The sequence below is a fragment of the Schistocerca americana genome, chromosome X (genome assembly GCF_021461395.2).
Source record: "Schistocerca americana isolate TAMUIC-IGC-003095 chromosome X, iqSchAmer2.1, whole genome shotgun sequence".
Taxonomy (NCBI): Eukaryota; Metazoa; Arthropoda; class Insecta; order Orthoptera; family Acrididae; genus Schistocerca; species Schistocerca americana.
This window is the reverse complement of record NC_060130.1, coordinates 847,313,073-847,338,654: the sequence shown is the minus strand read 5'-3', so window position 1 is coordinate 847,338,654 and position 25,582 is coordinate 847,313,073. Positions and strand designations below refer to the sequence as shown.

The following is a 25,582-nucleotide window of genomic DNA, read 5'->3' as shown; positions in this document are numbered from 1 at the left end:
AAACAAATGAAGCTGATTCCTGCATTATATTGTTGATTTTATCTACTATTAAGTTTTCTGCTGTCATTTCACATACTGACCCATACAATGACCATGCGTACTTGTTCTTCAGTTTGGCCCTATGGAACTAGACATGTAATGTACAAAAACATGACACTCATGATGTAAATAAGATTCACACAATTGGCAAGAAAGGGCATACCAGGATTATGCACAGGAGAGTACTTAGGTGAAACAAGTTGCCAGATAATCTTTTGTAGTCTACAAATTTCATGCAAAAAGTGGTGTTATAGAAACACTGCTTCGATTCTGTAGATGACTTTATGAGTGCCAGTTTCAAATTACACGTATGTATCTAATATATATTTACCTGTATATGGGACAGTCAAATGAAAACAAAACAGAAGAAAAGTAAATACACAGTTTATTATTTCAAAAGTAATCACCATAAGTGTTAATATATTTATCCCATTGTGAGATAAGAAGGTCATTGCCTCCAGGGAAAAATGTTTGTGGGTGCTTATGGAACCATGATTGTACTCAGGCCTGCACCTCTTCAACCAAAGCAACACTGACAGTCACAAATATCTTTCTTCAGTTCACTATAAATTTGGTAACCACATGGGGAGAACTTGGGACTGTGTAGAGGATGTATATAAGCTACCCAGCGAAACTTCTGCAGCATACTCAAAACAATCTTGGTGACATACATTCGTTAACATCTTATGGCATCATATTTTAGCACAATTCTCCATATAAGGAGAAAGGTTTTCTTGTACAGAAGCATGTAACAAGGGTAACACATGTTGTCCACTCTAGAAACTCTTGTAGGTATCTCTTTAAATAGTTAGGAATACTGACAGCAGCCTGACGGTCTCCCATATGAAGCGTGTTGTCAACAATCACCACAGTTCAAAAACAATGAAGACATTCATAGGTATATTACGAGAAAGAGAAATTACTTACACCAGCCATCATGCGGCCTTAGTGTGTCACAAAATCGATAGAGGTATTATAATTGAAAACTGACTCATTCCACAATTATGACCCATGGAACACAAGAATATGTAAGTAAGTTATCAACTAACTCTCTTGAATTTATGTTTTCCTTTTCTTTAAATCCACTTTGATAGGTGAGGAAGGAGTTAACAGTTTGAAAGTTGAAGACCTAAGAAATACCAAGACAAGCCTGTACATAAAAAATAAAACTTCCCAGCTTTTGGAGTAATCATTTTTCGTGCTAGAGTAAAATACATGCTCCCCCCCCCCCCCCCCCCCCCCCCTTCCCCCCAGAAGCATGTGCACGCATTGACACACACACACACACACACACACACACACACACACACACACACAAAAGAATACCCACACCTATATGGTGCCGGATGGATGAACGGTGTCAGTGCTGCATTTCATTAGGTGAACGAGGTTGTGGTGGGGTAGTGTTAGGTGTGGTGTGTTAGAGGGGGAGGGAGGCAGGAGGTAGAGGGGAGGATTGGGTGTGGGTGACTAGCAGCTGGAAGGGGGCTACATGGATTAGGTGTGGTGTCATTTGCAACAGACACCAAGACAGAGTGTCCCCTCATCATTCACAGGTTGGCATCAGATGTTACGAACGCTGTGCCAGAAACAGCCACAAATCAAACATGGCTGCCAACTGATGACCCCACAATGGACATGCCCTCCCCAGCTGGGACAGGCAGCGCCAGAATCGAAGTGAATAAGAGGTCACGGCATGCTACCATTAATGCTTCAGTCTTGTGACATCAGCGTGCGAGTGTGCTACCTCTTTCTCTATCAGTGACTACTGGACTCTAGAGTTAAGTAAATGATGTTGTATCTATCATTCTTCGGTTTCTGCCTCTAGAACCCCTGCAATGCTACAGCATACAACAATGCTGGAGCTCATGCTGGTCTTTAATTTGTCTATTTTTTTAGGCTTGGTTCCTTGCTGATGGCAACACTACAGCAACAAAGATAGTGTATTTCCTGCAGATTCTTGAACACATGTCATGCTTGTGCACCACATTGTTTGTTTCCTAACTTTCTTGTATTTCAGAACATTTTGACCTGCAACTTGCTATTTTCATTGTTTTCTGATCCAGAGGCTGCTTTTTGCATATTATTGTTTCCGATTTATAATCAAGACATTCTTTACACCTCCTGTGATATTTCGTTGCCTTTCTGTGTCAACTCTGTGTTGAATCATGGCCAGTGTACAGCAGGAACTGTCTTGAGCCAAGCTATTCAGATGCAGGCCCAGCAAATACAGCAGCTCCTAACTAGGATGACACAACAGATGCAACTCGAAATGAGGTTCAGTGGCAGCTTTTACTGCCCCGAAAGCAGTGCCATGCCACAAGTATCACCTGTCTGTGTACCCTAGTTCCAGGCATTCGACACACAGGAGGAAGACTGGTTTGAATAAGATGCTCAGCTCGACACCCATTTCACTGTATATCATATTCAAGTACTGATAGCAAACCTCACTTCTTGGCTGCAGTAGGTGTCACAGTATACACGCTGGCTTGTAAATGTTTTCCCACTGCCCACTCTGAAAGTGTAGATTATGAGGTCTCGATTGCTGCAGTAGACATATAATAGGGTGTGCTGAAAAGTAATTTGAAAAATTTTGTATTATTGCCTTGAGCTGCTGGGAGATTCTCCATGGTATGACTTTGTAGTGTTAATGCACATTTTTAACACAAATGTGTACAGTCCCTAGCACTGTTTTTGTAGGCTGATGACATAATTTATATTATGATGTGATGACAGTGTCTTATTCATGGTTTTAGCACCTGACAATAACAATTTTATATTTCACCTAACATGATGCTGTGAATACTTTTGGTGATGGTAATACAACTGAAATTGGTTCTATAAATAAAAAATTTTTTATCAGCAGTTCATGGTGAAAAAATGAAATTTTTGAAAAATATGAGAGCTGTGGGGCACCACAAACTGAAAATATACTGAAAAGCAATGCTTCCAATTTTTTATGTGAAAGCTCTTAAAGCTTTTATAATAAAACAAACATTATCAACAAAAAAAAAAAAAAAAAAAAAAAAAATGGTTCAAATGGCTCTGAGCACTATGGGACTTAACAGCTGTGGTCATCAGTCCCCTAGAACTTAGTACTACTTAAACCTAACTAACCTAAGGACATCACACACATCCATGCCTGAGGCAGGATTCGAACCTGCGACCGTAGCAGTCGCGCGGTTCCGGACTGCGCGCCTAGAACTGTGAGACCACCGCGGCCGACCATTATCAACAGTCTACATCTTTATTCGACATGTCTACATATATACAGTCTTCTGACACTAGAGGTCTCTGAATTGTAGTGTGTAGTGAAACTGTGTTGGTGCACAAGAAGCAGCTTGCTGTAATTGAGTTTTGAATCAAAGAGTTTGACCACACATGGAGCACCTTCTCCTTTGGTGTGACAAGGCCAAACCACACATGAGTATTGCGACATCTGCAACAATCTGACGCCTTGCTTTCACTGTCATTGATTATCCTCCGAACAGTCCCCACTTGGCCCCATCCGATTTTCATCTGTTTCCAAAACTTAAAGAACACCTTTGAGGCCTTCACTTTGACAGTGATGGAGCAGTGCAAGCAAAGATGAGGTTGTAGTTCCATCAACAAAGTCAATTCTACAGCGATTGTACCAACAAACTGGTCTCTCATTGGGAGAAATGTGTTCTTCGCCAGGGTGACTATGTTGAGAAATAAATATGTAGACATGAAGAATACAGATACAGAATGTTCATAACATTTGTTTCATTTAAAAAGCTTTCAGAGTTGTCACAGAAAAAACTGGGAGGCATTACTATTCAGCTTGCCTTCATACTTTGATGAACAAGTGAACATGGCTGTTGCTCGTTACAAGTTTTTTCATTTATGTTGACAGCCTCGTCAAACTAAAAAACAGTGGGCAGTGGATTTACAAGGCATGACCAGGCATTGCAAGTTTAAGCATGAATGTGATAGATATTACTGTCCTGCTGTGATACGTGACACTATCACCCAGAATGTGTAAGACTCTAGAATCAGTGAACAAATTCTTAAATATATGTGGGGTGTCTGTTCTTTTGGACATGTCCAAAAGACCAGGCACGATTTTGATCCGGCTGCAATTAGCAGTCAAGACACAAAAGATTTACAACATGTAGCTGCTAGTGGGCATCGATTTATATCAATGGGAAAAGCTGAAAATGTGTGTCGGACTGGGATTTGAAACTGTTTCTCCTGCTTACTGGGCAGATGCTCTGACCATTGAGCCATCTGGACACAGTGGTCATTGCAACTGCACAGACTAGTCTAGCACAGTCCACCCGAATGCCTCTGCCAAATTGTTATCAAGAACAAAGTTGACCACATGGTGACACAACATGCAACTGGGCACAACATGCTCAATTTCAATGGCTGCTTCACAACCCAAGCAATTTAGTCCTTCCCTCCACCATCAGCTTCTCTGAAATATGGAGATAGGATTTATCCTTACAACACATCATCCATTTGCATAATCATCCTGCCCTCAATCTCCATTAACCCACTGCACTCACACCCTCCTCCCAACTGTTTCCCCTTCCTCCATCTCATCACCCACTCTCAATTCATGAGCCACTCCTCACCGACTATGGCAACCATGCATCAAATGCCTAGCCCATGTACCTGCATCCCTCCTCCCACATATATCTAAATCCATACTCTGCTAACCACCTGATGGTGTGTGGCGGAGGGTACTTTGAGTACATTCCTAGCCGGCAAACCAGCTGGCTCCATCCAAGCTACAGGGTACAGGTGTGTGTGTGTGTGTGTGTGTGTGTGTGTGTGTGTGTGTGTGTGTGTGTGTGTGTGTGCGCGCGCGACTCAATGCTCCTGCTTTTCAGTGAGTGGTCTCCTCTAATCCAAAAGTATTTATACTCTACCAGAACTTTTCTACAACATTAAGATTTAGAAAACACCTACAAGATACTCACCAATTCACATTTCTCTTGATGCCATGATTCCTTTACTTCCATGTCTATTTAAAAATGTTCATATTTTATACATCAGTGGAAGTATAGTATGCTGAATTGACAGTAATCCATGTTTTTTATTTTACTTACCACTTTTGGTTTCAACTGAGTGACATTATCTCCGTGTCCCAGTCGACCATATTCTCCTAACCCCCAGGTATACAATTCTCCATTTGAAGTTATCGCTGCACTGTGAGAGCTTCCACATGCTATATCACGGATTCTCTTTGATTTCAACCTTTTAATGAGATGAGGTTTGTCCAATGTCAGTTTGTTTCCATGTCCTAGTTTGCCATCTTCTCCTTCGCCCCAGGAGAACACCTACATAAAGATAATCAAAGCAGTATAAGGACACTAAACTTCTAAAATAAATTAATGTATAACTTAAAGCAAAAAGCATGGACATAAAATATAAAGGATGGCAACTCTGACACACATAAATGGATCAATAATATTTTCTTTAGCAAGCCAAATCAAGTGGTTCAGTTTACAATCAATATTATTTGCAAAGAGTTGTTTTTAATCTAAGATATTTTCAAAGCAAAAATTATCTGTGACTAGTATTAAATGAGAATACAGCATACTGCACCAAGTTCCAAATTAGAAGGGAAATCATAATATTATAACAATACAAAATTTGTGTCTTGAATATGCTGATGCTTAGCCACTCTGTGGAACCCACAATGTGGCATACATACATACAAACATACACACACACATATGAAAAAGAGTATAATATCATGTACAAAGATTTTATGTTCAAACTTAGAATACAGCTGACATATATAAAGGAAGACATGCCAGTTCACTATAGTGCTTGAAACATCAATATGAAGAAACGTTATTGTGAGAACCCACAGAGCAAATATACTGACCTGTGATGCTATGCACATGGTGTACATATGTCAAATGTTGCAGGATTTAAATTAGCATCTTACTTCTGTTAAACAGACATGGGAAAAGGCACACTTCCACACTTCTAACAAACTGATATAAATTTATGTACATTTAAAAGAATAAAGTTTGTTTTGAGTGGTATTTAGAAGAAAGTGCAGTTTCCAACTACTGACCTATCAGAAGTGATTTACGATAGGATTTGAAGTCTTATCTGTGCATATCAGTGCACCAGTGATATGTTTGTGCAGTCTTTATCTAAAGCTACAGCTGGATACCATTATAAATTTATGGTGGATTCATGTTCCAAAATATTTTTCATGGGAATTAGCTGCTGGAGTAATAATGGATCATGTGTCATGAAAAAAGGGAGCTGCAGGATATTTAGATGCCCTTGCTTGGTGTAGTAGAAAACTGCTTTGTGGAAAAAAAGTTCTTAGGTTATTTAGATTGGTACATTCTTTTCCTGTCTGTGTACTTAAACTTATACTTTCTTCTTTCTCTTTAGATAATACAAACAAACTGACTGTGAAATAGTGTATGAACATCATACTGCTTGAAGAATATTCAGTAGGTGCTGAATCTAAATCAGACAAATATAAATATACATTATAATATCACTAATTCTTTTATATATTTTAAGCCACAAAACAATTTAAATTCTGTGTAGAATTATTTGCTGTCTCTCAAAATTGTTTCTCATTAGACAGGAAAACATCAAAATCATGATTTCACATGTTCTGTGCAAACCAAGCATGTCTTGTTGAACAACCTTCAGTACCTATTTAAATCATAATATTTATAAAAAAAACACACAGTATATATTCCACTTGCTGGAGATTTCTATCAAAATTAATGTCAAAATGACAAGCTATGTTCACAAAAGTGGGCAACACAACTTGCCATATCATTTGCCTCTTAATTTCTATTGTGAAGTATTGCCTGAAAAAATCTGCAAAATATTGTCACGTCAGATAAGATTTCGAAGTTGTGCAAAAACTCCCAACTTGCTTTAAATGTTCAGAAAGGTAAAACTTTGCACTTCGCAAAATACAAAAAGAAAACATAGTATCCAGTGACAACAATATCAGTGAGAGTCCTAACTGGAATGAATCAATTAATACACACTGATCAGCCAGAACATTATGACCACCGATATACTATCAGTATAAACCCACCCAGGTGTTAGCAGCATCACCTGGTGAGGAATGAATGCTAGTCAGACACAAGCATGGTGCATGGTATCAGTGAGTGTGGTGTCCGTGTGTAGAATGGGAAAGGTGCATGATCTATCTGAGTTTGACAAAGGGCATTGTGATGGCCTGGAGGCTCAGCATGAGAAACTCAGAAACTGCAAGACTTGTCACATGTTTAAAGACTGCTGTGGTGTCTTCAACATGTGGCAAAACCAAGGTGAAACAACATCCAGACATTATGGAATTGGGTGGTCACCCCTCATTACAGTTGTTGGACCTCGTAGGCTGGGCAGATTGGTAAACCAGGACAGGCAGCAAACTGTGGTGGAACTGGGCAGAGTGCACGTGTGTCTGAACACACAGTGCACCCAGCACTCCTAATGATGGGCCTCCACAGCCGATGTGCCAATGTTAACACCACAACATCGTCAATTACTACTGAAAGGATATATGAGTATCGGCAGTGACGTTGGCACAGTGGCAGAGTGTTGAATGGTCTGATGAATCCTGATACCTTCTTCATCATGCTTATGGGTGGGCACGAATCCATCATCTTCCAGGAAAACAGCTCCTTGACACCTGTACTGCAGGGTGGAGGCTAGCTGGCAGTGTCTCTATTTTGCTCTGGGGAACATTCATCTGGGCATCCATGGGTCCAATGGAGCTCGTGCAAGGCACCATGATGGCCAAGAAGTATCAAACACTGGTTGTAGACCAAATACACCCCTTCATGACAATCATGTTTCCCAAATGCAGTGGCATTTTTCAACAAGATAATGTGCCATGTCACAAGACCAGGTGTTTGATGGAGTGGTTCGAGAAACATAGTGGCGAGTTCCCATTGATGTCCTGGCCCCCCAACTCACCAGATCAGAACCCGATCTACCATATCTGGTATATGATTGAACGTAGCATCAGAGCTCATCCCCCTCCCACCCCCATTGGAATTTATCGGACCTGATGATGTGTGTGTGCAGATTTGGTGCCAACTCTGTACAGCAACCTACCAAGGACTCACTTCTTTCATGCCATGATGCATCACCACTGTTATTTGTGCCAAAGGTAGATATACCAGCTATTAGGTATGTGGTCACAATGTTCTGGCTGATCAGTGTAAATTTCTGTACATAACTGTTTCTGTACATAATTGTTTGGAATGACCATGTAGGGCAAGTTGGAGGTAAAGTGCATGGCAGACTTTGGTTCATTGGTAGGATAACAAGTACATTGCTTATAAACACTTATGTGAGCTATTCTACAATATTGTTCAAGTGTGTGGGAGCCATACTAAACAGGACTAACAGGGGATATTGGACACAGACAAAGAAGAGCAGCAGGAATGGCCCACGGGTCTGTTTGGCCCATGAAAGAGTATCATGGAAGGATTCTGAGAAACCTGAACTGGTAGATGCTTAAGGTTAATTGCCAACTATTCTATGACAACCAACTTACAAAGTTCAAAAATCAATAATAAACGAGGCATCTACAAATAATACTACAATCCCACATAAGTGGTCTTGAAGGGACCACAAAGACAAGACAAGGCTACTGACAGCAGTCTAAAAGGCATTAAAGCAATCATTCTCCCTATGTTCCACAAGCAAATGGAATGGGAAGAAACCCTAATATGTGGTACAACAGAAAGTACCCTCTTCCGAGAACTTCACAGAGATTTGCTGAACACAGACATAGATTTAAATTTTAACAGACATATTTTGCTCTTAAAAGGAGAAAATATCAGTCCAATAATTTCTGATTTAGGATGTTATGAGCATTGGGTTTGAGACATTGTGTTATGAAGAAAAATTGATAGAATGAGACAGGAAGAGCATGTTTCGTTTCACTAAAGAAGACTGTGTTATTCACAAACATTTTGTTTATTATTATTATTATTATTATTATTATTATTATTAGTATAAAGCTCTAAGTTTTATATACTTTCACTTCCAAAGTATGACTTAGACATTTCTACTATGGCTGATATTATAATGTTCACTGTTTCTGAACGCTAGTAAGACTGATAAATTGTGTTTCCCATAAGTGATTTGCTATCAGTGCTTACTCATGACTATTCATAAATCGATTATACCATATAAGAGAAACAGTAAAAATATTATTAAACACATGTAGCTGAGGTTGATAAAATTACATTAATGATACAAAAACTTGATAATAATGTATGTTGTAACAGTATACCACAGTGCTGTTGACAGTCTGAACAAATATTTATTTGAAATTTGAATGCTGTCACACACAGGTGACACAAAATTATGAAAGGTAGCATACTTTGATTACTTTTATTCCAAAACTTTATTTGATTACTTATTTTGAGGTAGTTTCTCAAGTCAATCTAATTTTCAAACCTAAAAGCAAGTTCATTTGTTGTGCTAATTCAGTAACATCCCATAGTAGCCTGTCCAAAGAACCAGAAATGCTAATTACCAGTTTTGATAAAGTATTTATTCCTTATAGAATTTGTTGTAAATAATAGATCCTGTTTTCCAACCAATAACTCATTGCTAGGAATAAAAGTGCTGCATATTATTCACATTTCACATATTTTCAATATGCTGCCAGAAACCCAAAAAAGTTGAAGAAGAAATTGGAGGATGTACTGGTGTTCAACTGCTTCTAATCCACTGATAGATCTAATGTGGAACTGGAATGTCTTAGGTGGAATAAAAACAATGGAAGGAGTAAGTGTAACCATTTACCCTGATGGCCTACAGAACCAGGAAGGGGCTGCACTACCAGGATCAAGACAACAGTGGCACCACAATATGTGTGTGTGTGTGTGTGTGTGTGTGTGTGTGTGTGTGTGTGTGTGAATTCAGTCTATCTTACATGTCCGTCTACTGCTGACAGTCTCAGTTGTACTATGAGTGGTTTACTACTTCTATTCTTAGTATTACACAGACAAATTTCTTGGCAATACTAACTTATGTACACATTATTAATAACGACACATACGAGAGTTCTAGCTAATATTTGAATTCAGCATCTCTTCAGTGGAATTATCATCATCTGCGTAGACAAATGCCGTAAACCCTTTTTTTGAACATTCTATCTATAATAGCCTAAGAATTATTTTATAAAACTCGGGAAGCATAGGATGATCATTAAATTGAAGTGTATGAATATCTGTGTAAAATACGAATACCATATTTTTTCTGTTTTCTTCAACATATTTCTGGATCTCCATATTATCAGTCTATAGAACAAGTAATGTAGACTGATTAGAACTGTATTTACCCAAGTACAAGATGACCCTGAATGTATGGCGATGCTCATCTTTTAAGAGGCTCCTTGCAAAATATTTATTTTTAACATATTCTGACTAATCAGAAGTTCACAATATATCTATTCCGAATTATGCCATTTAATGATTATCTACATTTTAATAATACAAGGAGACATCAAAGACCAGAAATGATTTACATGACTTTGTGGACCATTGTTTTCTATGTTTTGTGCTTACTAACCCTGACATCTGTTACATCATTATTTTTAACCATCATCATCATCATCATCCTAATAGCACAGCTGTGAAATTTATGTCTTCATTGTAACAAATGTTGAGCACCTTTTTCTGAATATGTTGTGATTTCTGAGGTTGTGGTTATGGTGGGGCCTGAAAGCACAGCTGTTTTTGTTTTCCAAGTATGTATTGGATTTCACTTCTATGCTGACTGGAGAATGTTACAATGTCTGTCACTTCCATACATATTGTCTGTCCACCACTCTCTCCAGGCTGCATAGAACCAGCAGCTGACACGCCCCCTTTAGTTCTTGTCAAATGCCATGGTGAGTATCAACAACATTGCAGCATGAAACACTAAAGTACACCACTGGCCCCATCTGCTCTTTTACCATCTCCTGCAGAAATGAACATTATTATTGAATGTTTGTCCAATTTTAAAGTCTATTCAATTCTGACTATAAACAGATTCAAGCAAACTGCAGTTAAACAAGGTAGATGTTCATAAAAGGCCAAAGTATGGTATGTGGTGTAGATTCCCATGGTTGATAACGCAAAGTAATTTGCTACCATCTCACCACTCCCTGCACCCACCCTATTTGTCAGCCAAGCTGGTATCACTGTTCCCCCTCAAACTCCTCCATAGTGCTGTGCTTGAGCAAATGTGAAACACAGACGACATTATCTTCAATGGTGCAGGTCACATATTATGTAACAACAACAACTAACACAGAAATAAAAGATCACAACCACAATTCAGTCCATTCTCGAACTTTCACTCATCCCGCGAACTACTGGCATCTGTTGGTAGTATCGCCACAACAGTTCTTGCCGCTGTAATTTATTCTAATTATAACAGTTAAATTCAGTTTAATATGATTTATTTTGTTTGTCACACAATTAATTCTAGATTAATTTTCCTTCTTGTTTCACCTAAATGTCACCATCATGATCTACAGCTGATTAAAAGCTGGTAACATTTTCACCTTGTATACTAATATGTGAACAGTGACAGATTCTCATTTGCAACCCACTTAGTAAATCATTTAAGTCTCTCATAACCAAATAAAATACTGATCCGGGTTCAGAATCATGTAATGTTTTTTGAAGGGCAACACTTTCGCTTCTGAACGTTACCTTTACTTAAAAAGCAGCATTGAGGTTTGTATATGGTATACATACATGTATGAAAACTTTTATTGCAAATCCGTTCAAATCAAATAAGAGTTTGTAAGATGGTAGAATTTAATGCTATTTCCTACTGTGTTTCACAAAAATGTCAAATTGTAAGCAGTACAATAGATTGTTGCTCTGGCTAGTTCATAGTTTCTCACGCATCTCTTGCACCAGCACTGCGCAAATCAAATGTCACGTGGTTGAGCAACATCAATACAGTATCGAGTGCTTTGACGTATCAGGAAATCTCGAGCCTGTTCAAACAAGAGTCTCATTAGCCCAGCCCTGCACTACCAAATTGTTCAAAATAAATATGCATGTGATCTCAATACCCAAAGCTTAATCTGTAAATTTAAGACAACCTTTATATACTCTATTAAACTATGTAAAAATGTTAAACTCAGTAGCAATAGTTTAATCTGCAAATATAAGATGACCCAGTATTTTCTGACTTATAATCAGGTAAATATGGTAATTTACTTTCAAAATTTGGCTTGAAGCATGAACGTCACTTGATGGCATTCTCGATCTGCTCAGTGGGACTGGGACCAAGTGACTTGGTAGGCCTCAAAAGTTCCCTTATATTCACGGAGTGTTCCCAGGCCATTGTATCACAGTTCAGAAGTAATGGAGTAGTGCATTTTGATGTTGAATGTACAAGTCATCTGCCGAGGAATTTATGTGAACAGAGATATGCAAAAGAATGGACAACTGAGTTCTTTTATCATTTACCAGTAAGGTACATGCAGATGAATCAGGGGGCCCATTTCATCCCTTGCAATCATCTCCCATGCGAGACTGAACAGTGTCACGTTTGTATCCTGCCACCCTGCCCAGACTCAACAGTCTAGACAACCTTTCTCCATGTCTTAAGCATCCAATAGTGGTGTTGCTGCACCCTTGTTAATCTCCGAGGCCTTCAACATGTATTGTGTAGGCGTACACATGTGTGTGTTGACTTCTGAGCTCCACAGCAAGCTGGTGGCTCTGGGTGATACAGCTGCTACAATCTGCAATTAGCTTTCACATACACACTTTTATGTGCTGATCTCAGAAAAATCTACTTCTCTCAGTCTTTTTAAACTTGTGATTAGCTTTTATGCAAGTGCCATCTGCCGTCTGCTTTCATCGTACTTACTCTACATGACACAAATTTTATTGGGTAATCACATATACTTTTCTATCCCTATGGTTGTATGGTATTTGGATGGGTTTTTCTTGTCAGAAGTTCAAAAATCTTCAAAAGACACAAGAAACTCACCTATCTTCTTACTCAATTCCTTTCATAAACTGCTAAAATAAGCTAGTATTACTATTTAATAGCTTCTTATATGTTCAAATAACGTACAGGAATGCAATCAGCTGGCATTTTCAAGTATCATCAATATTTTGACAGGTGAACACCCTGTCATTTTCAGTGCACAGATGCAACAAGAAAGAGGTGTGCAAGGAAATTTAAAACCTCAGTATACAGAATAGATACTGAAATCAATCTCTCTCTCTCTCTCTCTCTCTCTCTCTCTCTCTCTCTCTCTCTCTCTCTCTCTGTGTGTGTGTGTGTGTGTGTGTGTGTGTGTGTGTGTGTGTGTGTGTGTGTGGTGGTGGTGGTGGTGGTGGTGGTGGTGGTGGTGGGGGGGGGGGGGGGGGGGGGGGGCCCTCTGGTGCCGCCACACAATCACATACAAACCCCCAGAAATTACTGATGGTTGCGTAACTCTATTTATAAGGTCACTTGTTAATTTAAACCCAACTGATTACTTATTAACACTATCCCAATAGCTGGAAGTGCATGCCAAAATCTCTGTGTTGTCATTTTCCATAGGATGACCACTGCCAAGGCAATGTTCTGCAATAGCAGATCTGGTTGGCTGTTGTAACTGTGGGTGACATTTATTCTCAATACACGGATCCTCCACAGTCCAGACAGTCTGACCAAGATATGAAATGCCACAACTGTAAGGAATATGATAGCCACCTACTTTACACAAACCAAGATCAACCTTTGCAGATTCTAAAAGGGCATTAACCTTAGCTGGTGATCTAAAAACACATTTCACATCATGTTTCCTTAGAATATGACCAGTCTTGTTGGAAATGCTACCTGCATAAAGCAAAAAGGTTGTATGCTTTGCCGGCACCTCGTTATCACCAGCACTTGTGCAATTCAAGGTTGGTCAAAGGTGCAACACACATCAAATCTGTCTTGCACTATGACCATTCTGACAAAAGGTGACTTCTAGATGGACTAAATCAGCTCACAAACTTTCAGGATCTACATCTGTACATCTACATCTGTACTCCACAAGGCACCATACGGTGTATGGCAAATGGTACTCTGGACCATTCCTAACCATTTCCTTTCCAATTCCAGTTGCAAATAGAGTGAGGGAAAAAAATTATCTATATGCCTCCACATGAGGCCTAATTTCTCATACCTTATCCTCATGGTCCTTATGCAAAACATACGTTGGCAGCACTAGAATTGTTCTGTAGTCAGCCTCAAATTCCAGTTCTATAAATTTTCTCAATAGTGTTCCTCGAAAAGAACATTGCCTTCCCCCCAGGGTTCTCATACATGTTGCCAAAGCATCTAGGTAACATTTGCACATTGTTCAAGCCTATTGGTAACAAACCTAGTATGCCACCTTTGAATTACTTTAATGTCTTTCTCTAATCTGACCTGGTATGGCTATCAAACACTTGAGCCGTACTCGAGAATAGGTAGAATGCTGTATGCAGTCCCCTTTGCACATGAACCACACTTACCTAAAATTCTCACAATAAACCAACATAAAAGATTCAGCTTCCCTATCACAATCCTCACGTGCTTGTTCTATTTCATATTGCTTCGCAATGTTACACCCAGATATTTAAACGACTTGTCTATCTCAACCAGCAGGCTACTAATGCTGTATTTAAACTTTATGGGTTTGGGTTTGTTTTACCTACTCATCCACATTAAATTACATTTATTCCTTGAAAGACTGGGTTCTTTCAGGACACCATTGAAAACATAGATCAGACAGACAAGTTTACAGATGTATTCCATGACAGGCAGATACTGTGTGAAGAACGGTTTTTCAACAGTGTTGTTTTCTACATGAATCAGTAATTCTGAGAATGGTTACTACTGGGTGGGAAATCTCCTTGTGAACTTGGTTTGTGGGGCATATTTGAGACTAGCAAATCACCTGATTTCACAGATGGTGATTTCCTTTTGCAGGGATATGTCCTAAATATTGCATATTTTACCCATTTACCACAACAATTGAATGATTTGCAGAACTGTTCCTCTTTATGACATGAAATAGAAAACCAAAGTTATGTTGAGAGGCACCTGGGAAGCAACAGACTCTACTTTTTAGGCACCTACCATGTGAGCTACAGCACACATTGCATTACAATATAATTACAAAGAAAAATTATAAGGATTTTAATTCTATAGCACACTGTACAGACTCAAACATCAGGTTACATCATGATAACATTAAACATAGTTCAGTTGTTACCTTACATTACTTTGTTCCCTACCTTTCCATCAAGAGTGAGAGCCATAGCATGTTTACCGCCAGAATGAACAGCAACCTTCTTGATAACATATTGGCTGAGTCCTGTAACGAGGCGTGGTGAAGACACATTGCCAGTGTGTCCCAATCCCAGTCGGCCATTTGTACCCTCACCACATGCATATAACTGAAACAAGTTAAAAATAGGATCTGAAAGACCACATATAACTTGTAAAGTCATTGTTGAGCCTGGTAAATTTTTTATTGTAAATAACAGTGATAAGTACTGTTTCTGTTTTATAAAACATAATGTAATGGGAAAGACAGTACACACACACACACACACACACACACACACACACACACTCTCTCTCTCTCTCTCTCTCTCTCTCTCTCTCTCTTACCTTGCCATCTAGAGAAACTACAAAAAGTGACTTTGAACCACCAGCAATGTGAATCGGTTTGAGAGAAGACAATGCTTCAGAGAATGTTGGCAGTTTGACTTTAGAACCAGCAAGACCACCAAGCTGGTCCTTATCGTTCAAGCCCCAAACATAAACTTTTGTTTGCAGGTCAGCTGAAGATGAGTAGCCCTGCTGGTTTCTGTTTATACCTGTAAAGGTTCTAGAATCCTGCAAAACAGGACAATACGAGATTTGTAACTTACTTAAGCTTTACTGTAATGATGCAGACAAGATACGAAACAACATAAGAGTAATGGAAGCTACAAAAGTAAGACAAGAAGTTTTAATGTACCTGGAATTCTTCACTGTCTGATACAAGGAAAGACATACTTCTTGATTTGGTTGAACTTCCTTTAGATGAAGCCCTTTTACCAATGATATTTAATGCATGAATTTTGCAATCAATGCCACCATTTCTGCACTGTTTGATTGCTATTTCAATGCATGCATAATACTGAAATACATACAGTAGATAGCATATATTAAATGCAGTTACACAAAACTGTAGATATGTGCTATATGACATTATGGGTGTGAAGCACACAGACTGAAAATATGAGAAACTGTATTGTGCTTTAATTCTCGTATAGAATCAATCCAATCATATACTACTCTTACGTGATACTTACAACTTTCAAGTGAGACAACAAAGTAACAATTCTATCTGTGTTACGAATATTCACTGTATTTAGCTCTGTCATGGACAAGAAGGTATCTCCTCCTGACACTACAACCAATGAAGGCATATAGCTTTTGTCAGCCATTTCCACCACCATTTTCAACGACTCAATTAAAATATTGGGTTGCATTTCTAACCTGATCCAGTGCTGTAACAAAGAATGAAAAATTGCAAAAAAAAAATAAGTTAACCATAACTGTTTATCCTATTAATATAGAAAATAATAATTATATTTAAATGACAGAAATACAATATCAAGAACATTAACGAAACTGAACTCCCTCCCTATATTCATCATGGAAAACTGTCAGATCTATTTAAACATAACTTTATCACAGTCAATAGCATTCCCAAGATTGTATTAAAAAATCGTAAGCATAAGGTATGTATTGTTTTTGTTTAGAATTTAGGACAATTTTTACAAACAACATGATGTATGGCATTGTCAGATGTTAATGGCTACTGCACTGTCTCTTTATTTACATAATTATTTAAAATGTTTCAGAAGGCTATGTACTTGGTAATGGTAAATTATCTTGCTAAAATACATGACAGATAATTTACTTAGGTTATGCAATTGCTGTACTGAAATACACAGTAATGATGTGGATTTCATATGAGCATGTTCAAAGTAATAGGTATTTAAAGTAATTAACAGCATAACTAAATAAAAAAACTGTAAAATGGCAGTATCGGGAATTTTCTCTGTTTTATCCTTGGTGTTTGATTAAATCATAAGTTCAGGTTACAAAAGTTACAGTTTTATTAGTTAAAGAGCACAATATGAGTGGTTGACTTCTTATTTAAGATAATGGAAGGAGTAGTAGTATATTATATGAATGTCACACTACTAATTCACAAAAACCTACCTCATTAATATAAGAAGCTACTGAAAAAGGTACATCTCAAGTATGAACATGACTGTTTTACTGCTCTGCTTATACCAAAATGGCATCCTACTTCACTTGAAACACAAAGCAAAACTAATTTTTGCTAATGATGTCTTATGGCTAACACAAGTGAAGGTAACACTATTTCTGAAAGTTATACAAATGAAACTGTTTTGAACTTCAAAAAGCACAGTATATTCAGATATGGCACATTTTATTATTTACCTGCTATGAACATTTGTGACAAATTAAAACCTCGTACCACATTGTGACTTGCACTCAAATCCCTGACTAGCAGGTAGCGCGTTATCAATAGCATTGCTCGAGCACACACCATGAGCAAACTAAAAGTTTCATATGTTTATATTCATATCTTCGGACCTTCACACAAGCGCTCCTACCATGCTCCTGGACTGGTACCTCTGGGGGAAAATATAATATGGAGAAGAACTCGAGAGAAACTTACGGTTTTAGTGAATGTGCAAGGCATTTTCAACAGTGAATTTTACATTAGGACAAAGATCCAGGTTTGAGTTGCTTCCTTCCACCACTGTATTTTGAGATGCCTCCATTGTAATTTCAGCTTTCGAGCTATCTGATTGACATGCCTTGTCGCAAATGCTATGATCATAATTGTGGCTCACTAATCTCACTGTGCCAGGAGTCGCACACACTGACAACATCCAAACTGACTTTTTGGTGTGGAATCACTGTAAGCTCACTTCCACAAGCCTTCGCCATTCCCAGATTTTGGTCTCTGAAGTTTATGGAACCTTACAGCTATAAGTTTTGTCCTGGATGACGGGCCAAAGTTATCGCAGCTGGTTGGCCCATTTTCAGTAACTACATGATCACTTGTAAGCGGGTGGTCTTTAACAAGTAGTTGGTGATTTTTCCCCAGGATTCTGGAGTTGAGGGAGGAAATTAGCCATTTGGACAGCATGTGGATGATGGGGCTGGCTCTAAAAGATAACGGTAATCACAATATGGAGGACTAGGGCTGCCTAGAAATACTTTAAAATTAAACAATAATTCACAGTTTTGACGTATAGCAAATCCAATCAAGTCAGAGTAATCATGGCACTGAGGTGCATGTTTTGAGACGTTGACATTAAATATATAAATAAAACTACAGAAGTGATTGACATAACAGCAAATGTATACTCTTATAAAAATCTTTAAAACTTAAGTTGGCCATTTTGTGCAATTTGGATGAACAAAGTATTGAATGACAGCAGAGGACACTATCTATCATCACTGAAAGCAACACATCTATATAATTATTGAATTATTATGCATTTAATATATTTTTAATTGTGTAAATGAGCCAGATCATCGTATTCTCAGCACTTAGATAGAACACAAACACAGCACGACGTTCCTTGTACCTCACCACATGTGTCCGTACATCATATGTACAGATTATTACGAGATTTCCAGTTCACTTAATTAGGTACTAATTTGACCTTTAGTAAAGACTCTTATCAAGCGGAAATTTAAATATAATATTTGATACAACCATTGAATAGAGCACAAAGAGACACTTCTTCTGAACAGGCCACCTTTATTTTTTAGCATGTTTTAACAACTATTTGATAGTGTGACTAGGGCCTCCTGCTCGGTAGACAGTTCGCTGGGAGCAAGTCTTTTGATTTGATGCCACTTTGGTGACTTGCGCATTGATGGGGATGAAGTGATGATGATTAGGACAACACAACACCCAGTCCCTGAGCGGAGAAAATCTCCAACCCAGCCGGGAATCGAACCCAGGCCCTTAGGATTGACATTCTGTCGCACTGACTACTCAGCTGCTGGGGATGGACTTTTTTGATCAATTATTGTAAGTACATATGTACACTCCTGGAAATGGAAAAAAGAACACATTGACACCGGTGTGTCAGACCCACCATACTTGCTCCGGACACTGCGAGGGGGCTGTACAAGCAATGATCACACGCACGGCACAGCGGACACACCAGGAACCGCGGTGTAGGCCGTCGAATGGGGCTAGCTGCGCAGCATTTGTGCACCGCCACCGTCAGTGTCAGCCAGTTTGCCGTGGCATACGGAGCTCCATCGCAGTCTTTAACACTGGTAGCATGCCGCGACAGCGTGGACGTGAACCGTATGTGCAGTTGACGGACTTTGAGCGAGGGCGTATAGTGGGCATGCGGGAGGCCGGGTGGACGTACCGCCGAATTGCTCAACACGTGGGGCATGAGGTCTCCACAGTACATCGATGTTGTCGCCAGTGGTCGGCGGAAGGTGCACGTGCCCGTCGACCTGGGACCGGACCGCAGCGACGCACGGATGCACGCCAAGACTGTAGGATCCTACGCAGTGCCGTAGGGGACCGCACCGCCACTTCCCAGCAAATTAGGGACACTGTTGCTCCTGGGGTATCGGCGAGGACCATTCGCAACCGTCTCCATGAAGCTGTGCTACGGTCCCGCACACCGTTAGGCCGTCTTCCGCTCACGCCCCAACATCGTGCAGCCCGCCTCCAGTGGTGTCGCGACAGGCGTGAATGGAGGGACGAATGGAGACGTGTCGTCTTCAGCGATGAGAGTCGCTTCTGCCTTGGTGCCAATAATGGTCGTATGCGTGTTTGGCGCCGTGCAGGTGAGCGCCACAATCAGGACTGCATACGACCGAGGCACACAGGGCCAACACCCGGCATCATGGTGTGGGGAGCGATCTCCTACACTGGCCGTACACCACTGGTGATCGTCGAGGGGACACTGAATAGTGCACGGTACATCCAAACCGTCATCGAACCCATCGTTCTGCCATTCCTAGACCGGCAAGGGAACTTGCTGTTCCAACAGGACAATGCACGTCCGCATGTATCCCGTGCCACCCAACGTGCTCTGGAAGGTGTAAGTCAACTACCCTGGCCAGCAAGATCTCCGGATCTGTCCCCCATTGAGCATGTTTGGGACTGGATGAAGCGTCGTCTCACGCGGTCTGCACGTCCAGCACGAACGCTGGTCCAACTGAGGCGCCAGGTGGAAATGGCATGGCAAGCCGTTCCACAGGACTACATCCAGCATCTCTACGATCGTCTCCATGGGAAAATAGCAGCCTGCATTGCTGCGAAAGGTGGATATACACTGTACTAGTGCCGACATTGTGCATGCTCTGTTGCCTGTGTCTATGTGCCTGTGGTTCTGTCAGTGTGATCATGTGATGTATCTGACCCCAGGAATGTGTCAATAAAGTTTCCCCTTCCTGGGACAATGAATTCACGGTGTTCTTATTTCAATTTCCAGGAGTGTATAAATTTCATGTTTTATTTACTTGTGGATAAATTATTAGACATAGGATTATGTGTATGGCCTGAGAGCGACCAGAAGAGAAAGACCTTTCATTCAAAATACATGTTGTATATGGCAATTGTGTATATTTTAAATGGTGGCCCATTTTCTGAATTTTTTGTTCATTTTCAATTTTGCTGCCTAAATAGAAGGCTTATTAGGGCACACAAATGGCAGCTCCTGGTCATTCTGAGTTGGGCAGCCATGTTGCGTGGATTGGTCTTGTAGGTAAAGTGTACGCTCAGCTATTGCTAGCGTACTTTTGGAATTGTAAAGTGATAGTTTTCGAGCAGCAAACATCCACTCAAATACTTTAATATACGTTAGCACTTAGAAAAATTTTGAGTCAAATGGGACTTAGAATCAGTAAGCCAGCCTGAAATTTAACATTCCGCAAACGTTAGTCAATGCGCAGTGTTGAACACTGATTATTTATGACTGCAAATCTGGAAGTATTATCAAACGGATTACGGCAACCTACATTTGGTTATACGAATTTGGTACACTACTATGTGATCAAAAGTATCTGGACACCCCCAAAAACATATATTTCTCATATCAGGTGCATTGTGCTGCCACCTACTGCCAGGTACTCCATATCAGCGACCTCAGTAGTCATTCGACATCGTGAGAGAGCTGAATGGGGCACTCCGCAGAACTCATGGACTTTGAACGTTATCTGGTGACTGGGTGTCATACATCTGTACGCGAGATTTCCACACTCCTAAACATCCTTAGTCCCACTGTTTCCACTGTGATAGTGAAGTGGAAACATGAAGAGACATGTACAGCACAAAAACGTACAGGCTGACCTCGTCTGTTGACTGACAGAGACCGGTGACAGTTGAAGAGGATCGTAACGTGTAATAGGCAGACATCTATCCAGACCATCACACAGGAATTCCAAACTGCATCAGGATCCACTACAAGTACTATGACAGATAGGCAGTGTTGTGTCTAGACAAGACAGCCTAGACACAATGAGAGGAAGCCGACAGGCATGCGCTAAGTTAAAACAGGAGGGCGTGAGGTCTGAAACAGGATACGTAATGAATGCTATAAAGAAAAGTACGTATATTCTGGAATACTTAACTTTAATCCATCCTTTTGGTACATCTGGAGATTGTGGCGATACAAGTGAGACTCTTTAGATACATGCAATGTTACTAATGGCGCCTTGCTAGGTCGTAGCCATTGACTTAGCTGAAGGCTATTCTAACTATTGGCTCAGCTAATGAGCGAGGCTTCGTCAGTGTAGTCGCTAGCTACGTTGTCCGTACAACTGGGGCAAGTGCTAGTCCATATCTCGAGACCTGCCTTGTGGTGGCGCTCGGTCTGCGATCCCTGACAGTGGCGACACGCGGGTCCGACATGTGCTAATGGACCGCGGCCGATTTAAAGCTACCACCTAGCAAGTGTGGTGTCTGGCGGTGACACCACAGGCAGGAGGTGAGAAAACTTGGATTTCATGGTCGAGCGGCTGCTCATAAACCACACATCACACCGGTAAATGCCAAATGACATCTCGATAGGTGTAAGGAACATAAACATTGGACAACTGAACAGTGGAAAATGTTGTGTGGAGTGACAAATTATGGTACACAATGTGGCGATCAGAGGGCAGGGTGTGGGTATGGTGAATGCCAGGTGAACGTCATCTGGCAGCGTGAGTAGTGTCAACAGTAAAATTCGGAGGCAGTGGTGTTATGGTGTTGCACCCCTTGTTGTTTTGTGTGGCACTATCATAGAACAGGCCTACATTGATGTTTTAAGCACCTTCTTGCTTCCCACTGTTGAAGAACAATTGGGGGATGGCGACTGCATCTTTCAACACAATCGAGCACCCACTCTTAATGCATGGCCTGTGGCAGAGTGGTTACATGACAATAACATCCCTGTAATGGACTGGCCTGCACAGAACACCTTTGGGATGTTTTAGAATGCCAACTTCATGCCAGGCCTCACCAGCTGACATTAGTACCTCTATTCAGTGCAGCAGTCTGTGAAGAATGGGGTACCATTCCCCAAGAAACCTTCCAGAACCTGACTGAACATATGCCTGTAAGAGTGGAAGCTGTCATCAAGGCTAAGGGTGAGCCAACACCATACTGAATTCCAGCATTACTGATGGAGGGAGCCACGAACTTGTAAGTCATTTGCAGCCAGGTGTCCGGATACTTTTGATCACTTCGTGTACGTTGATCACCATAGTGGACTTTGTATATTTATGAGCTGGTGAATGTTTTGTAGTTGGTTAATGGAATGAGACTCAGTTTTTTTCACACAGCAATGATGTTTAAATAATAATTGAGGAATCTACTAACACTAAGTTCACAATCACACAAGCTTTACTGCATCTGAATATCACTGTGATTTTATTTCAATGTTAAACAGTATTTGTAAGACCACCATTTTAAGCTATTCTTGTGCTTAACTAAGTTACTAAACCATCAGTTCATTATAATCTAAAACCTTTGGTGTTGGCTGCATCACTCCTCCAATAGAATATACATAAATTTTTTCATAAACTTATTATTATTAATATTATTATTATTATTTGCATTGCAATTGGTAGTATTTAAATTCACATAACTTGCTGATGCTTAGGTATATTTTACTGAAGGAACACAGGTTACACTTATTTTTGCAGTGAGTTTAGCTGCTAAGTATGAAAGTAGACATGGAAATCTCAACCCTGTGACAATATGAAGCCAACACTCCAATTAGAGTCGAGCATTGCTGAACTGTGTATAGTGGTTAATCTCATTTCAAGGATTATTTTAATCAATCAGCATGAATACTGGCCCATCACAACCATGTCCTCTGATCTATCTAATCACTGCTGTCCCTACTATCACTGATGTGCAAATCACAAAGCTGATATCCCCTTTATATGTGGTTTATGTTGATCAAGAATTGCCACATTATATTTCACCACTAGTTTTCACTCTATAAAGATACCAAGTTATATGCCTCATATTTATGACCTGAATATGACACCATGAGTGAAAAATCATTATCTGTGAGCTGCAGCATGTACCTTATAGATATGAGATTTGTGTCGGTGATGAAACACGTTTAATTTCATGATTATATAACCACAGGCCTTACCATCAATGATGAACAGATGGATTTAAAATCGCTGGGTGCTGAACAGTGAGGTCATCAGTACCTACTCTCAAGATTGTGGTACAGTTAGGTACAATATTTAATGATTAGAAACTACTGTAACAGTTTTGATATTTTCAAACAATGGAAAATCCAGGATGAAATGTAACAATACCAGAGAAGGAAAATTGCTACTCACCATATAGCGGAGATGCTGAGCTGCGACAGGCACAACAAAACACCAACACCTTCAACCTATTACCCAGAATCTATCCTCCTATATAAAAGACACCAACCATTTCCTTAACTAACTCTCCACAGTTCCTCTCCCTTTACCACACAGTGCCCTGCTCGTCACTACTGATGCCACCTCCCTGTACACTAACATTCCTAATGCCCATGGCTTTACTGCTATCGAACACTACCTTTGCAGATGCTCTATGTATTCCAAACCATCAACCTCCTTCCTAGTCTCCATGACCAACTATATCCTCACCCACAATTACTTCTCCTTTGAAGGCATTACCTACAAACAAATCCGCAGTACGGCTATGGGCACCCGCATGGCACCATCCCATGCTAACCTATTCATGGGTCATCTAGAGGAGTCCTTCCTAAAAACCCAGAATCCTAAACCCCTCACCTGGTTCAGATTCACTGATGACATCTTTGCTATCTGGATTGAAGGTGAGTACACGTTATTCACATTCCTCCAGAACCTCAACAACTTCTCCCCCATTTGCTTCACCTGGTGCTACTCAATCCAACAAGCCACCTTCCTAGATGTTGATCTCCACCTCAGAGATGGCTACATCAGTACCTCCGTCCATATCAAACCTACTAACCACCAGCAATACCTCCACTTCGACAGCTGCCACCCATTCCATACCAAGAAGTCCCTTCTGTACAGCCTAGCCACCCGTGGTCGTCGCATCTGCAGTGACGAGCAGTCCCTCTCAAAATATACCGAGGTTCTCACTGAAGCCTTCACTGACTGTAATTATCCTCCCATCCTTGTACAAAAACAAATCTCCTGTGCCTTACCTTTCCAGTCTCCCACCACCTCCCAAAGTCCCACAATCGGCCACAGAGCATTCCCCTCATAACTCAGTATCATGCGGGACTGGAGCAACTGAATTGCATTCTCCGCCAGGGTTTCGGTTACCTCTCGTTGTGCCCTGAAATGAGAAATGCCCTGCCCACTATCCTTCCCAACCCTCCTACCGTGGTATTCCGCCATCCACCGAATTTACACAATATACTAGTCCATCCTTACACAACCCCTTGCTCCCAATCCCTTACCTCATGGTCCATACCCCTGTAATAGACCTATATGCAAGACCTGTCCCATACATCCTCCTACCACCACCTACTCCAGTCTTGTCACTAACATCACCTACCCAATCAACGGCAGGGCTACCTGTGAAACCAGTCATGTGATTTACAAGCTAAGCTGCAACCACTGTGCTGCATTCTATGTAGGCATGACAACCAACAAGCCGTCTGTCCCTATGAATGGCCACCGAAAAACAAGTGGATCACCCTGTTGCTGAACACGCTGCCAAACATGATATCCATCATCTCAAAGACTGCTTCACAGACTGTGCCATATGGATCCATCCCATCAACACCAGCTTTTCTGAATTGCACAGGTGGCAACTTTTCCTGCAATACGTCCTACGTTCCCGTAACCCTCAACCTTCATTAGTCACTGTCCTCACCCATCCAGCCCCCTCCCTGTTCCCATTCCAGTACTACACAGCTGTCATTTCACCGCCACACCCAGTCTTTTAATTTCTTTTTATTTCTCTCCTTTCCGCTACTTACCCCCTCCCCCCTCTGCACCT

At 40.4% G+C, this 25,582-nt stretch overlaps 1 protein-coding gene across 1 annotated transcript in view; it reads right to left on the bottom strand.

Annotated features, from left to right (window-relative positions):
• Positions 1-25,582, bottom strand: part of LOC124556600 (E3 ubiquitin-protein ligase HERC2) — an 832,907-nt gene that overhangs the window by 308,674 nt on the left and 498,651 nt on the right. Inside the window, exons 50-54 of the mRNA XM_047130567.1 lie at positions 16,371-16,568; positions 16,034-16,195; positions 15,682-15,909; positions 15,303-15,464; positions 5,118-5,348 (exon numbers count right to left, since the gene is read on the bottom strand). Of these exons, the coding sequence (XP_046986523.1) occupies positions 5,118-5,348; positions 15,303-15,464; positions 15,682-15,909; positions 16,034-16,195; positions 16,371-16,568 (981 nt within the window). The remainder of the gene's footprint in view (positions 1-5,117; positions 5,349-15,302; positions 15,465-15,681; positions 15,910-16,033; positions 16,196-16,370; positions 16,569-25,582) is intronic.